A 16,095-nucleotide genomic window follows, 5' to 3' on the forward strand; every position below is an offset into this window, starting at 1 on the left:
GCAGGTGACCTACTCTTTCGGGACTCAGCTCATGCAGGTAGTCAGCTCAGCCAGCCTGGGATTTTAAGGCAGACGCGGCGTTACTAAGAAAACAAAACGTACCTATCTATCCACATGCCACTCGTGCTGCATATGCACGCGCCATATTGTACTCATACTTGTAGGCGCCGAACCTGAATCTTATATTCAGTTCTAGCTTCATAGCTCTCTCTGGTGCGACGAGTATCCTTTTGTCTATCTCAAGACGCTCTTTCATTGTCGCGATTTATCTTGCCACTATTCTTCGCCTCGCCGCCAAGGCTCATCTTAATTGAACTTTCCTCCTCCCCGGCGTGTACGTGTTAATACTTATACTCGCACTAGCAGCCATGGCTGTCGGTAAAGGAACGCCGGCAAACTGTGGGAACAGATTAATTCCCCAGATTTTGGACGACGTCGCCTCTGCTGAGCCTGATCGCATCATTTACTCTTGGGCCAGGTCCTCGGACCTGTCGCAGGGCTTCCGCCATGTATCTGCTCGTGCCTTTACAAAAGCGATCGACAAGACGGCCTGGCTACTTCAGCGGGAGCTAGGAGTGACGTCGGAGATCCGCGCCGTGGGTTATATCGGACCTCGTAAGTTTTTCTCCTAAAAGCGAAGCGCCCTGGGATCGTTAGGGGCTTGTACCGCCATCTCGGCGGCTCTGAGCCCGTGTATTCGAGCCATTTGACTGACGACACAATACCCATGCATCTAGATGATCTCCGACAGATCCTGTTGACATTCGCCTATATCAAAGCCAATTGCGCTGTTCGTTTCTCCCCACATTGAACGTGTGTCCCAAAGCTTCACTCTGTTTGTCTAACATATTCCTACAGGGCTTGTTCCTCTCTCCAAAGAATAGCACCGAGGGCGCTCTAGCCGTTCTCGAGGCGGCAAATTGTAACATCTGGGTCAACCCCGCTGGTGAGAGGCCAACACATCTCGTGAATGACTTTTTACAGCAACGCCCCATGCATGTCATGGAGCTGCCCAAGCTGGATGAGCTTCTTCCTGATGATGAGAGCGAGCTGGAAAATGTGGAGCCGTTTCCTTACACCAAGCGCTGGGAAGATGCGATAAACGACACGTTCTGCATCCTCCATACATCGGGCTCAACCGGCCTGTCGAAGCCCATCTCGTGGACACACGGGCTGATTGGTACTGTGGACGCTGTCCGGATGCTGCCCCCTCATGACGGTATGGAGCCCTGGGCGAAAGGGTGGGATGATGGCGACACGCTATACTCGACATTCCCATTGAGTCACGTAAGAAGCTGTCCCAGTCAATCACGTCTGAATTAGGGCTGACCACGTATTCAAGGGAGCGGGGATTTTGATGGACGTGGTCATATCGCCGCTGTTTGGACTACACTGCGTCCTCGGGCCTCGGGACGTGATACCCAATCTGGAACTCATATCGTCCCTGGCGGACCACATCAAGATCGACATCTGGAGCATGATTCCTTCGCTCACTGACGAGCTTGGCGAAGCCCCCGACATCTTGCCAAAACTAAGCAGGTCAAAATTCATCTGCGCTTCGGGAGGTAAGGCATTTGTCCCCAACGTACAGATCTCTACTTCAGTTGTAAGGCACAAGTACTTTATGTCTGAGATACGACGACAAATCACCTTGTGTCAAGGCTTTCCGTTTCCGTCAGTAAGCTAACAGATATGATTACTTTCTAGGACCCGTGAGCAATGTTTTAGGCTCCAAAGTGAACGAGTTTGTTCGTGTTCTGAACCTGACCGGTACGTCGGAAGGTTTGTTTATTGGCAACCTGTGGGTAGACAGACAGGATTGGCACTGGTTTGCCTTTCACCCTTGGTCCGGTTTCGAGTTTAAGATGGTTGAGCCCGGTCTTTACGAACAGTGGATCCATCGCAACGAGCACGCGGAGTTCTTTCAAGGTCTCTTTCATACCTTTCAAGATGTGAACAGTTTCAACTTTAAGGATCTGTATGTTCAGCACCCAACTAAGCCGGGTCTATGGGCGTCTCACGGCCGTAGCGATGACGTTGTGGTGCTTTCGAATGGATACAAGATCTCGCCCCTCGATACGGAGGCCCTCGTCACATCCCACCCAGCTGTTGATGGCTGTCTGATGGTAAGTCCAGAAACCCTTCAGACGTTTGACAACCCGCAGGCAACTAGCCGATCGATAATGCTGATTGATATGCTAACTTATCTCACAGATCGGATCGGGCAAGCCACAAGCCGGCCTCCTTATCGAGCTGAAAGACCCAACCATCAAAAGGGACGGTGATGATGCTGAAGCGCTCTTTAGCAGCATCTGGGCCGTGGTCGAAAGGGCTAACTCCCTCTCTCTGCATAAGGACCAGCTGCACCGAGACTTTATTGCCTTTTCTGAAGCAGGGAAGCCATTCATCCGTACCGACAAGCGCACTATCAAACGTCGGGCTACCATGGCGCTGTACGCCGACTACATCGAGCGTTTCTACCAGTCGCGTGGGGAGGATGACAACGACGCCGAAGTTGCGGCGCTTGGGCTGCTGACAATCGACACAGCATCCTTGGACTCGACCGCCCGCGCGGTTCGGCATATACTGGCTTCGATCGTGCCTGCGGTCAAAGACGCTCCAGTGGATGCTAATCTTTTTACTCTTGGGTTCGACTCTCTGCTTGTGTTCAAGGCTACTAAGGCGGTAGCGGCGGTTACAGACTTGGGAGGCATATTTCTACCAAGAAACTTCTATGCTGGGCCGACAGTTAAGGCGATTACCGCCACTGTCGTGCGATTGGCTGCCGAGCGTAGAGTCACGACAGCAAATGGCACTATTACCTCGCCGTCGACCGAGCAGCAGCAACAGGATGCACAGGAAGCCAAGATCAGAGCACTGATGAACCGACACAAGGCTCTTCTATCCTCCAAGCTGGGCCCAATGGACCTCTTCGGCGGAAATATGTATGAGGGGATTAATGTTTTCATTCCCCTCTGTCCAAGCGTCTCGTTCGAGCAGGCGTACAAAGTGCTCCAGCGAGGTCTGGTTCGCGCCATGGAGATTGTGCCGGCTCTCGCGGGCAAAGTGATACCCTGTTCGGAGCACGAGATTGGATACAAGAAGGGAGATGTTCGCATCAGTCTGCCTCCACTGCCCTCAACGGCCTTGGGTACCTCTCCCTCCGACGAGCCAAAACAATTGCGCTTCCGCGACCTCTCGTCCCTCGTGCCATCCTACGCTGAGCAGCGCGCCTCTGGATTCTTGACTTCGGCTTACCCTGACGAGCTCCTGACTACGTGTCCCTCTTTTCCCGACCTGCCCACGGATGTGCTCAACGTACAGGCCAATTTCGTCGAGGGCGGCTGCGTGCTGGCCTTTAACGTTCATCATCATGCGTTTGATGGCATTGGCATGTTGATCGCGCTGACGGTATGGGCAGAATGCTGCCGGTTCGTCCAAGGCGATCAGTCTGCGACTTCCGAGTGGCTGCACCCAGAGAGTCTCAATCGTGACATGCTATCTATCTTGTATGAGCTGGAGGGGTTCGCGAAGCCGGCGTCTGAGGTCGACCCAAGAGTTTGGGGTTTCTTGCCATATGCCGATCCGGCGCTGAAGCGCAAGCAGCAGGAGAAAGAGGAAGACACAGACATGACAGAGGCAGCCGCGGTCAACGGACATGTCACTGAGCCCAACATTAAGAGGGCCCGTTTGTCTCGCCATCTGCCTAAGCCGCCTCGCCTCCCCAACTGTGAGCATTGGCCGCCCGCGCCGCGGGCGGATGGTCGAACGTTGGCGGCGTCGACCTTCGTCATCTCGGCCGAGAAGCTTGAGAGACTCCAGAAGAGTGTCGAGCTTGCCGAAGCTGCGGATCCGGAAAGTCAAAGTCTTAGCAAGGAGTCGGGGTCGCTATCTCTCGGCGATGTGTTGCAAGCCTTCTTCTGGCGCGCCGCCGTCCGGGCCCGTCGACGTGCCGAGGACTCCTCCCCTGATGACATGTCCATCATCGAGATGCCCACTGACGTCCGGCCCTACTTCAGTTCGCACCTCCCGCCAACATACATGGCCAACTGTGTCATTATGAACCGGCAGCACATGTCCATCTCGGAGCTCTGCTCTTCTCAGACATCCCTTTACAAAATTGCCCAAATCTGCCGCGAAGCGCGTACTCGAGTCGATCAAGAGCTTGTCCACGATGCCTTCAGTCTACTACATACAATTCAAGATAACAGCCCAGGAAACCATACGACGGCGTTCCTAGGCCAGGGCATCCAGGACGGCCCACACTCGCTCTTCAATAACATGATGCTCTTCCAAGCTAGCGATATTGGGCCTTTCGGTGGTGATATTTTTGAAGCGCCCGAGGCAGTGAGGGTTCAGATGGATTGGCTGAATAAAGCGTTCAGGAGTCTCTTCATTTTGCCGATGAGAAAGGATGGCGGTGTCGAGTTGCTGCTGGGGACCTTACCTGAGGAACTGGATGCGATGAAGAATGATCACGAGTTTATGCAGTTTGCTGAGTTTCTGGGATAGGGAAAGGAAAGGAAAGATGGGAGGGAATGCATAGATAGGATGGTCTGGTCCCTTGGAGATAGTGCTTTGTAAATCTCAATGATCTTCTGCTATAGTACTATTTTGTCTCATGTTATTTTCTTTTATTTTGCTTGCTCAAAGCGCATTTTTGGTGTTGATTACACTTTTTCCATCTACGGCTAGAAAATCCATTACCATGATGACGCTCTGCCGTGCCCTGCAATCAGCGCTGTTTGTGCTACCAACAAACAAGTGCACATTGAGGATAGACCACACACGTCGCTGGAATAGATGCGGGGAGAGAAAAGCCCCCGGGTACTCGTAGGACTTCGCAACCGAGAGAGTTGATTCCACGTCCGGTGTAAGCGACATGTCCATATCCAGTTCGTCTCCAAAGGGAAATTCTCCTAGCGCACACATTAGCCGAGCCAGTTGCCTAACTGGGCAATGGTCCTGTGGGGAGTTGCGGAACCTGTCAGCGGGATTGTCATCCTTGCAAGGCCTAGCTCCGAGCCCTCACAGCCCCAAAAGATTGGGACAGTTTCCGGTCGGAGGTGGTTCATTTTAGAGCAGGACTTGGGATGACTAACGGCATGTTCCCAGTCACAAGATTTAGGACGTATTTAACACCTTTTCACACATCTCGTCGAGTTTCACAACTCACTGTCTTTGTTACATTGTCCGAAAGGTCTTTCTTTCTTTGCCTTGATCAATCAAAGGTGAGCAGTCACAAATCTCCCTTGACGGAGGAATTCTCATAATCATGTCGACTTGCTAAAACTCTTCATGATCCTGCAGGCAATGGATCTCAGCAAATACATCACCCCGCTACTTGCGGGACAGTATCCTTTGGGAGGAGCTGTGCTTGTCGCCGTCGTCGCATTCGTGCTTCTGATGCTGATCGCGCCGAAAGACAGTATCCCTGTTATCAATAAATATCCTAACGACTGGTTCTTGAGCAAGGCTCATATGGCCTTTATCACTAATGCTGATGCCCTCATCAAACAGGGGTTTGCCAAGGTGCGCGAAAGCTCTTCTTCCATGGCTAATGGAGAAAAGGAGTGCTGACAAAAAGAAACCAGTTTAATAAGCCTTTCCGCATGATCACACTCCTGGGAGATAGAATAGTCCTCCCTGCCGACCATTTCGAGTGGATGAGACGCCATGGTCCCCATCTTGATCACCAACCGCTGGTGTCCAAGGTACGAACGCTTGCCTTCTAGGCCGCTCCATTGAACATTGACTGAACTGCTTGTATAGGATTTCTTTGCAGGTTATCCTGGATTTGATGGCACGGCAGCCATATCGGACCCGTCTAAACTTTTGGCCAACGTTATCAAGAAGAAGCTCGTTCAAAACCCTCGTGAGCCCGACCATTTCCCTTCGCATTGATGTAATCATGCTGACTCGAGGCTTTCTAGATGTTAGCAAGCTACACAATAATGTGCGAAAAGACTTACTGGCAGCTTGGCCCGAACAAAGTGACGGTACGTGTGGCATATATTCAGCATCTACCCGTCCTGTGATCCATGCGCATCAACTAATGGCCAAGCTAGATTGGAAAGCAGTCGACTGGGCCAAGGATGGTGTCAGCCTTATCAGCCGGATGTCCGCGTCGGTATTTGTTGGCGAGGAGCTGTCGCGCGACGAGACATGGCAGCAGGTCAGTACTAACTACGGTATGACCGTGTTCCTTGCGGCTCGCGCGTTGCGAGCATGGCCGCGATTGCTGAGACCTATTGTACAATGGTTCCTCCCGGCTTGCAAGAGTTGCAGAGCAGAAGTCCAGCGCGCCCGCGAAGTCTTGCACAAGAACCTCGCTAAGAGGGCGGCCGAAGACAAAGAGCACGACGATTCCATTAGCTGGTTTGGCGAGATTGCGGGCGGTAAGAGCTATGATCCTGTCGCCGCCCAGCTTGGAATGTCTATGGCTGCTGTGGTGACTACCTCGGAGCTATTGAAGCAGACGATCATTGAGATATGCGCCCACGACCTGGTTGCTCCCCTCCGAGAGGAGGTGGAAGCCGTGGTTGCCGAGCATGGATGGTCTCCTGCTGCGCTGACCAATATGCGCTTGCTCGATAGCGTCATCAAGGAGACACAGAGATTGAACTCTGCAGTTATAGGTAGGTCGATAAGACGCCCGCCCCAGCATTATAGATCAACGCATTAACATATTATAGTCAATCTCGACCGTCAGGTCCTATCGCCGGTCACCCTACCTAACGGCCAGTACCTACCCAAAGGGACAGCTATCTCAATCTACATGTCGCAGCTCCGGAACCCCGAGGTATATGATAACCCAGACACCTTCGATGCATACCGCTATGTGAAGCTTCGTGCGCAGGGTGGGAAGTGGATCTATGCTAGCTCGGCTACTTCCACGAGTGAGGATCATTTCGTGTTTGGTATTGGTAAACCTATTTGCCCAGGGCGATTTTTTGCTATCGCCGAGGTGAAGACAGCTATTGCTACCATCTTACTAGACTATGAAGTGCGGCTAGCTGAGGGATACAAACCGAAGCTGATGCCATTTGGCTTTGAGCTGTTCGCCGATCCGGGAGTCCAATTGGAGGTCAAGCGGAGATCATAGATTTTAGTAGAAGGCATAAAACACAGAACTTGGATATTGCTACGATTTGTTGCCTCGGATCCTAGGATATTATTCTGACTTTGCTCATGTAGCTTCCTCGTGATGCTCAAATTATCACCCGCCGAGTATGCCCTGCACTCTCTTCCAGCCCTGAGCCAGCACTCGATATAGACTGTAGCACAAGTTCAGCGGCTTGTTTGTCTTGGTAAAATCCAGAAGCCAATGACAGTCTTGGTCGCTGATTTAGACCCGAGATCGAAGAAAGAGGGGGTGTTTGCTGTCGAAACAGAAGACCTGGGGGCACTGATACTTTCTTGCATACCTACCAGGAGTCGCCTCAGCTTCAGCTTTATTGAGTTACTATCGAATTTTTTATGTGACCGGGCCGCCTGGATCAGGCTGCTTGGTCGCTGTACTTAGGTGAAATCGGCCAGGACATGGATACGTCTAAAAGCAAAGATCCTTTACTGGATAATGCGAGGTAGTGAGAAAGACACCGTTGATTTTGTTCCACTAGTTCTTCACAAGCAATAGATAGTGGTTGGCCAGGCCCCTCAGGGTAAGAAAAATGAATTGGATGCGGAAAAATATAAATCACCAGGATGTGACTCCGGCGTCATTCAGTGCAGTACCGCATTCAAACCAGAAGCAATTCATCAACATATATGGAAAACATGCCCAGTCCCTGTCTGACAACTTGTTGGAGAGACGGGCTTAAGAACGGTCGCAGAGGCGGGATCAAAATCACAGCTGGGCCTTCTCTAGAAGAGGCTCGTGAGAATTAGATATCTCCATTACAATACGTAAAGTAGGATAAGAAACACTACATACCTTTACAATATCTAAAGTATCTCAACCACGGTTATTCAATTCTTAAAACAGATGCAAAGTGATCAGGCAGCGCTACAAATGTCTCATGGCAAAGAGCCCCAAAGTAGGCAGAGCTGAAACGGTAATCATTGCTAACCCCTCATATTACACAAACCACCATTGTAGCACTACAAAATGTCTTGAGTGACGGCTTCGGTGGAATCCGCGATCTCAAGTCTCCCTATAGGGAACTACGTTGATGGAATTTCCAAAAAGCTGTTATACCCAGCATTAGGAATGAATCAGTCCACTGCTGGTTTCCCGTCCGGGCTTGGGCGATCAAGCGACATACCTGCAACGTTGGACAACGTCGCTCTCAGTTTGACGAAGTGGATAGGAGATCGAGAGCTAGAGGTAAGCCTGATGGTCGGAAATGCCACAAGCATGGTAATCGTTACACGTTTGCGATGGAATTACTTATGGTTTCCTGGCGCAAGTCTCATAGCCGGAATGATGTTTGCGGTTCTGTGTATGTGAGAGACGCAGAAGTTGAAGAAGCCGGCACTGAAAGATAGCATACTGGCGACTTTGGCATATGCGCCGGATGAAGACTTGCGGTTATGTCTGAAACAAGCTGCTGCCACTGAAAGATTACAGGAGGTTGGAAGAAAGTTAGAAGTGCGCTGGGAGTAAGATGGTGAATTTGGCTAGTTGAAGGAAAAGAAGGATAATCAGCCGACCGTTTGATGAACGAACTAATAGATGTAAAGACGAAGACGAAGATAAACGATTATGTTATGATACTTAGATACATTCTGTCTACTTCGAGTCTGGGAGCTCCAGGATGACGCGTCGATACCTTCGGATCGGATATGAGCCTTTGTTGTTGGTAACCTGAAGGATAACATGCCATTCCTTATCGACCGAACTGGGCTGCTCCTCTTCCCAACTAGTCAAGTTTGTCGATATCCTGACCTTTGGCCCCAATACCACGTTACTGAAACCTGCTTCATTCACAGCGAGTGTGCCGTTTGTTCCAGCTGGCGGCGACAGTGCATCAACGGAGAAGAAGTTCGCCGCAAGACTGGTCAGCATTGGCGATGCACACTCCGCATAAGAGTACCACTCGAAGTCAAGCCCAGATGAGCCGTCTTGACTATCGGTATCAATGGTATTGCTGGCATCCAAGAAAATGGCGTCCCTTAGGCCAACCTTGAATCGCAGGGGCTCACTGCCCATGGATCCGTTGACGTTGATGCTCGGCGGGTGAGCGCCCTCTTCAAAGCTATCGACCAGAGTCCACTGCATACGAGCAGCAAAGTCGTCTTGGTACGCATCGCGCCAGCGCCAAATAGTAGCATAAGGACTGAACCAACTTTGACCCTTGGTGTTGATCAAAGCATCCCCGGATGTGCCATACTCGTTAATGTCAGTGTCTTCCGTGACACGAGTATATCGACCTCCCCAGCCTCCATATTCTGGTCGACCAGGGACGTTCAGACCATTCTGGATGTTCCAAATAAAGCTGGGACTATCTCCCTCCATTGTGTAAATAATCTTAGGGTACTCCGCTCCAAGAGGACCCAGACGAATGTTGGGGGTAAGCCAACCGTCTGTCACTTTTGTTGTGTTGGCTGCGCCATTGTCGGCAGTAGATATACCAGTCCATGTCCCAAGTCTATATTCGCGGTAACCGTGTACATTGACGATGAAGAAGACATCTGGCCATTTGACGCGAATGTAAGCACCGGTATCATCCTGGTCCGAGATGGAGTAAACCCTTAGTCGAGATCGAAGGTCGACAGCTTCTTCCCTGCTCTTTGTCTTTTCAATGTGCTGCAGCGCTTGAGCTAAAGTGTTGGCTCCGCCCCAAAGACTAACATGGAGTGGTTCTTTGGACTCTTGAAGACGCTTTACGAGGAGTTTGGCGCCGTCGCTGATGGGCTCCTTGAGGGCCGCTCGTCCATATGACTGATCGGATTAGCTTGCGAGACTATTTAGACTGCCGGAAAACTCACGCGAGGTCCGGATGAAATTTGCTTCAATAGCTCCTCGGGTTTCGGATATTGATTGTCGGGGTGAACATGCTGGTTCAGCTTATCAACAACCTTAGCATAGGCCTTGATGATCTTCTTGATTTCACTGGGATGGGTGTCATTTCGTAAGGACCAAGAAGTAACGGCGACAAGGCCTCGGGTGTCGAATTCGTTTGAGTACAGCAGATACCGGACCATTGACATTGAGTCATCGGGTTCATTGAGGATATCGGTAAGAATGAATGTTCTCACCCGAGAAACCTTCAGAAGGGTGCTCAAGTCAGCCGAGCCATGTTGCTGTGGCACAGCGAGGACAAAGCATGACTGCAGCCAGAGAACTACAGACAGAAGATGGGTGAAGAACAGCGCCATGTTGATGTTATGCAGCGAGTCCTTGGCCTACAGCATGCTACGGACGTGAGGCTAGGTCTGGCGTTTTTGTACTCCATGATGTAGAAGTTTGTTACTTGGATAGGCATCGGCCAACCGACATTTAGCCAAACTTTGCCTTGTTGATAGCGTCTAGTCATGGTTTGTGCAGTCAAGGAAGGAAATCGGAAGCGTCATGTCAAGGAATCCCCGCAAACCCCAGGGATTGACCCATGAAGCTAATGCCTTCTTGGGTTGAAGGGCCGTTTTCTGGACTAGCATTCCCCGCACTCCGGAATACCAGTATTTCGGATCTGTTTGTCATTCGTTGGCGCTTTAGAGGTCAGAACTCTTCCTTGTTAGTGAACTTGGCGGAGTGCTTATTCCTGCTTCTTTGGGCGACATCGGTGGACAACGATAAATAGCACGGTAACAATATTCGGCATTCGGTCAAATGATCTGCCTTGGAACATCAGAGCGATAGGTCACTTGGATCCAAGTACCGAGTAGAGAGATTGTTCATATTGACTATCAGAAACAAAAGCCTGTCATCATGTAACAGAATGAACTTTGGCCTTTGGTGTTCTTCCATTAAATCGCAATTGCGATAGAGGTAAGGGTGTAACTTGAGGCACAACACCAACACTGTTGCGTGCTTCAAAGCTGGTCTTCTCCCCAACCTGTAGGCTTCGGTTGATCCTTTTCGTGAAATGTGATACCACGCCGATGAGGCAAGTCCTTTGGCCGCAGTTCTGGGTCAAGCATATCAACAAAAGTCTGGTTAATCGTGCCGATCCTGAAGTTGGAGAAAGTCACAGATGCGTTGCGAGGTAGGTCGTCAAACTCTTTCCCGTCATTCTCCAAACGATAGATCTTGTCATACTCTCGCTACTCAGAGGGTTAGTCTTGTCCACAGTATAGCTTGGAAGAAAACACTGACATCTCGGAATAAACTGAAGACAGGCACCATCATGTATTGGTTGCCGCGACCTCGCTGCCACCATGTACCAGCTCTTCTCCACCGCTTACCCCACTTGAAATCCGAAGCCATCTTTTTACAGAAACCTTTATTCATGGTATTAAACAGAGCACCGTTGGGTCTGTAGTCAGATGGTGCGCTGCGGTAAAGCTTCCCATCTTGGATATAGTACGTGGCCCTAGTTTTCAGGATAGCAATTACTCTTGGTGTCTGCTGTGCGAACCACTGGTTCACAACGCTGAACTTCTTTGTCGAGTCGATAGTGTTGGTTGGCCCAGGACCGAAGAACGGTTTCTGGCGGTTCCCATTAGGGTTCCAGCTGCAACCGAACGCGAAACACCTTGTTGAGCACTTTTCATCCTTGCATGTATGATACCACGGCGGAAGGCATGGACTAAAGCTGAAATCCGTAGACTCTATATTTCCCTCCCATAGCACAAAAGAGGCGCAGCATGCACCGAGACGCCCTTTGCCCAACTTTGGGTCGTGCTTTGAAGGAACCCATCCACCGTAATTGGCTCTTCCCTCGACGAACCTTTGACCTAGGTCGCATGTAGCATCGCAATACCCGGTTCCGTACCTGGCACCGGCTTTGTCGCCCTTTGCCTCCGATTTACCGCCATCTGGCCACATCCAATTAAGTGACACTCTGGCCTTATAACCTGGGGGGACGTTTCGAATCTCCAGATCGAAAGTATACTCTGAATCGCGTTGGTCGATCAAACGAGGTGCCAGGTAACGCTCGTCCTCCTTCAAAGCAAACACCCGAATCAGATCTTTCGGAGTATGAGGGGCGCTGGCGCCGAGGTCCAGTGTCAGGCTAGTGTCGTCGGTCGATATGCCATGAGCTTGGTAGTCAGCGCCCTCGATACAGCAATCCACGGGGCAGGTGTCTTTGTCCTTCTTTTTGCAGTCTGTTCTGTGTAAATCCTTGATGTTGAAGCTACCGGCGCAGCAATTTGTTTCACGTAGCGTGGAGTCCAGAACGACGGCACCGTAGAATTTCTGGCAAGGCTTTTGATCACAGTGATACCAGGTGAGAGGTGGATGTTTCTCCTCTATATTGCCACATGGCCATTGCGCATACACTGAAGCGAACAACGACGCGCCAAGGAGGATAGCGCGGTTCATGGTGAAGGGCAGCGTTTAGGAGCAAGACAAGAAGACGTGAGTAGTCAGTGAAAGGAATGGAATTGAAGAACGAGGGGTCCGTTATCCCGTCAAGACAGGTGTTCTTATAAGATCTATGAATTGGTCTTACCGTGAGGGGAAACGTTTGAAATGAGGAGTCGATAGGAAGTCTGATTTCTCTGTGGTGATATAAGCTCTCAGCCACAAGTCACAACTGCATGTAACACATCTGGCTCACAACTTAGACATTATACCGAAATGCTTGACCAATCGCTACAGCATAAATTCTGATATGAGGAAAACCTAGATTAGATAGGAAGTCTGACCAACAATTGATCGGAGCCGTTTCCATGGTCCAATCGATACAGCGTTGGCGGCCTTTAATTTCTTTTTCAGCGTCACGAGTATAGCAGCTTTGATGGGTTGCCTTGACCGGTGCCGCTACGATATTTATATGATTTACATAACCTTAGCTTAGAAACTTACGACGGAATAATTCCGATGCCTTGGTGTTGACCCTTTCTGCGATTTAACAAAACCCCACCTGATCGTTCCACTGCGAATACAGATGAATCATGAAGCGCCATTACATATTAGAGTTACTGAGGGCTGCGCCGAGGAGCTTCATCACCTGCAAAGTATTAAGTTCACAGTGAACCCTACCGTGAGAGGGAAGATTGCGCGAGTCGAACTTCATTCCAAACAATTAGGGCTCGCCTACAAAATTTCTTGCTATACTAGTAACTCACTATTTACATTATCCTACTTTTTTTTTAACACACTTAAATCCTTCTTCGATAACCATCGCATCTCTCTTCCTGCACCCACAACTCAGGGTGGATTTCCTTTCGAGGCTACCAGCACCTATCCGAACACAAATCCTCATCGATCTTGGGTCACCAGCCTGCATTAGGTCACTTATCAGAGCATCCCCCACCATGCTCCAACAGTATACTGTTGATCGCCACATCGTCATGTGGGGGATGCTCAGGAAACTTACCAGTGTCTTGACAAAACTAGAGGTCTTCTCTAGGACGCGATGGCTCTCCTCTAACTCGCTGACCTCGACCCAAGACGTTACCAAAGACAAAAACGTAAACGTCAGTTGTCATACAATCCACGCGGTCAATTTTGCTCAATTAATTCTACTCATTGGGACGAACAGGAATATGATTTTCTTCGTTATTACAAAAAGCAAGACTTCTCCAGCCCCCTCAACAATTCCGAGAAACCGACCCAGCTGAGGCTCTATCAGCTCATTTCTCGAATGATCATTCACATCGAAGACTACAGGAGAGGGGTAGAACACTTTAAGACCTTCAGGCTGTCATACCCTTTCAATCATCCTTCCCTCAAATATGGCCGCTCCTGGTCTTCACACGAGTATAAGATAAGATGGAAAAACGGAGTACCGGGAAGAGCTGAATGGCCCGTCAACGATTCCTGGGCTCGTTCTAATACGAGTTTCAACCCTGGAAGCTACACCAGCTACATCGCAGTCGGATACCTTTTTTATCTCTAGAGCCGTGGGAGAGATGCTTTTTCTTAAGGGCGTTCCTGACTTATGAGCTCTTTTCGGCTCTGAAGCTGTTCTTTGGTGCCCATCCATGCCATGAGTATTTCACCACCTGGCCGTTCTGCCGATTCTTCTCGTTACAAGAACGAAATGCTGTTGTGCTAGTTCATTGGCATCATAAGATGCATTCAAGCAATGATACACCCTTCTACAGATAGCCGCTCTCAAGCCCTCTCGCCTACTCGCATAACTTGGGTTCAGCTGTTCAGCGACGCCCGTCTGCTTTGATAACCCCTCTCGCTAATCAGAGCTAACGGCCGCTGTCATTTCTGTTTATTTCTGGACCCTCAAGCTATACATATTCTTGCCTCTTGAATTTTATAAGGACTATAGCATCCGAATTAAAGGTCACTCTTAATAAAAAAGAACATTTTAAAGAAATAGATTTAAAAGAGTGAAATAGAAATATACTAAGAAATATAATATTTTGTTTAATTTAGTAATATTAATAAAGGCTCTTTATTAACGCTTGTAGGTTTTATAAAGAATATTAATTAAGTACTAGATCCCTGTTCAAGCCAATGTGGAGCAGGGATTTTAGGAGGGACAGAGACTTTGAAAGAGGAAAAGTGGCGGGCTAGCAGCGCTTTTAAAGGGCCTTTGGTTCCTCAAGGCTTCCATAATCTGAGTATCTACTCCGCAGCTGTCCGCCCCTGGCCAAAACAGCATATTCTCTATCGCGAGGCACACTGCATCTAGGTAACATGACTTCGCCTCTCATTAACGATAGGCCCTCCTCGCCACCAACAGCTCCACGGCGCAAACCCGTCCCAGGTAGAGGCTTTCCGAAGACTCGGCGCGGCTGCTTCAATTGCAAGCGGCGTCGTGTCAAGTGTTCTGAGCACCGGCCCGAGTGTCAAGGCTGTCGCCGCATGCGCTTACCATGCGTTTATCCCGCAGCTGTCTTGCCTGATCCTCAGACAGTTCCTTCTGCGACTACAGTAAAAGTATGCCTCGATCATCTTCGGTTTTTCCATCATTTCCTCGCCGAAGCATATCCACCGCATCCGTATGGTGCCTCGGCTGTGTGGCAAGATGTGGCTGCGCTCTCACACAAGGTAAGTCTCGTCGTCAATCTGGCTCTAGATGACGTGTCTGACTCGAATCCACAGTATGAGTTCCTGGCCTCAAGCATACTAGCTCTTGCTGCTCAGCACCTGACTGTGTCCAATAAAGCCGACTACTCTGTACAAGCTCTAAATCTCAGAATCTCAGCTATCAGAGGCTTAAATGATGCCCTATCGCAACCTTGTCATACCGCAGCCGATTCAGACGCCCGTTATGCTGCAATCATCGGCCTCACCTTCCAGTCTACCTACATGCCAGACGGCTTGATGGAGTTTATAGCCATGATGCGTGGATGGATGCTCATCTCTACTACTCTGGTAACTGACCATCGGACATCCATGTTCCGTCAATTCACGCGCGAGTCGTGGGTTGGAAGTATGGAGAAGTATATGGAGGAGCAGCACGGAGTTACTGATGATATAGTAATTGAAGACTTCCTCGCATCCCTTAGAATACTTCAACCATTACTTCGAGGACACGCTGAGCTGCAGTATCTCTCAAGACTAGAGAGATTAGCTTTACTGAGCAAAACATCACCACGAGATGGTTTGTTTTCGTTCTCTCTTTACCATTAAAACCTTAACTAACAGTAACAGCGCTCTTGGAAATGGTATTCTGCTACGCTCTGACGAATAAGATGACCGATGAAGACTACGCCAGCTTCACAGACCCTTCCAACTACGGAGCCCAGATCCTTCTTGCGCACTTCTTGGTGTTAAACCATATGCTAGAAGAATGCTTTCTTGGCACTAGGAGCAGGCGTTTCTCTTTTTTTAAGAACATCACCCAGTCCTGGATCTTGAATATCGGGAGACGTTTGCCTGACGGGTTACAGAGATACATGATGTGGCCTTTGGGTCAGGCAAGAGATCTTGCTGTTTAGACTCGGTTGAGATGTTTCAAAGGGCTATAGAACTGAAGGACGAGGTGAATTGGGAAAAAATCAAACGCAGCCTCCTGGAAGCTGCAACGAGTGCAGCCTAGAATGGAATTAGTAGCGCTCGGTCTAATTCGATGCCCC

The 16,095-nt window shown here is 49.7% G+C and overlaps 5 protein-coding genes across 5 annotated transcripts; 3 read left to right on the forward strand and 2 right to left on the reverse strand.

Annotated features, from left to right (window-relative positions):
- Positions 1–368: 368 nt before the first annotated feature.
- FOBCDRAFT_246019 (uncharacterized protein) lies at positions 369–4,512 on the forward strand (the record flags this gene model as incomplete). The annotated part of the gene is made up of 6 exons (XM_059610729.1): positions 369–615; positions 738–794; positions 827–1,287; positions 1,343–1,565; positions 1,708–2,126; positions 2,215–4,512. 6 exons carry the CDS (start codon positions 369–371, stop codon positions 4,510–4,512), a joined length of 3,705 nt encoding a protein of 1,234 aa, XP_059466402.1.
- A 786-nt stretch (positions 4,513–5,298) lies between these two features.
- FOBCDRAFT_209426 (cytochrome P450) lies at positions 5,299–7,105 on the forward strand (the record flags this gene model as incomplete). The annotated part of the gene is made up of 6 exons (XM_031193760.2): positions 5,299–5,532; positions 5,595–5,714; positions 5,773–5,875; positions 5,934–5,999; positions 6,069–6,638; positions 6,696–7,105. The coding sequence occupies 6 exons, from the start codon at positions 5,299–5,301 to the stop codon at positions 7,103–7,105; spliced, it is 1,503 nt and encodes a 500-aa protein (XP_031030381.2).
- A 1,629-nt stretch (positions 7,106–8,734) lies between these two features.
- FOBCDRAFT_209427 (uncharacterized protein) lies at positions 8,735–10,323 on the reverse strand (the record flags this gene model as incomplete). Its single annotated transcript, XM_031193762.2, has 2 exons — positions 8,735–9,886; positions 9,934–10,323. The coding sequence occupies 2 exons, from the start codon at positions 10,321–10,323 to the stop codon at positions 8,735–8,737; spliced, it is 1,542 nt and encodes a 513-aa protein (XP_031030383.2).
- Positions 10,324–10,977: 654 nt separating this feature from the next.
- On the reverse strand, positions 10,978–12,430 carry FOBCDRAFT_150573 (glycoside hydrolase; the record flags this gene model as incomplete). Its single annotated transcript, XM_031193763.2, has 2 exons — positions 10,978–11,208; positions 11,261–12,430. 2 exons carry the CDS (start codon positions 12,428–12,430, stop codon positions 10,978–10,980), a joined length of 1,401 nt encoding a protein of 466 aa, XP_031030384.2.
- A 2,280-nt stretch (positions 12,431–14,710) lies between these two features.
- Positions 14,711–16,033, forward strand: FOBCDRAFT_171977 (uncharacterized protein; the record flags this gene model as incomplete). The annotated part of the gene is made up of 3 exons (XM_059608476.1): positions 14,711–15,064; positions 15,119–15,620; positions 15,665–16,033. 3 exons carry the CDS (start codon positions 14,711–14,713, stop codon positions 15,955–15,957), a joined length of 1,149 nt encoding a protein of 382 aa, XP_059466403.1. The 3' UTR covers positions 15,958–16,033.
- Between the last annotated feature and the right edge of the window lie 62 nt (positions 16,034–16,095).

The sequence above is a fragment of the Fusarium oxysporum genome, chromosome XII (assembly GCF_013085055.1).
Source record: "Fusarium oxysporum Fo47 chromosome XII, complete sequence".
Taxonomy (NCBI): Eukaryota; Fungi; Ascomycota; class Sordariomycetes; order Hypocreales; family Nectriaceae; genus Fusarium; species Fusarium oxysporum.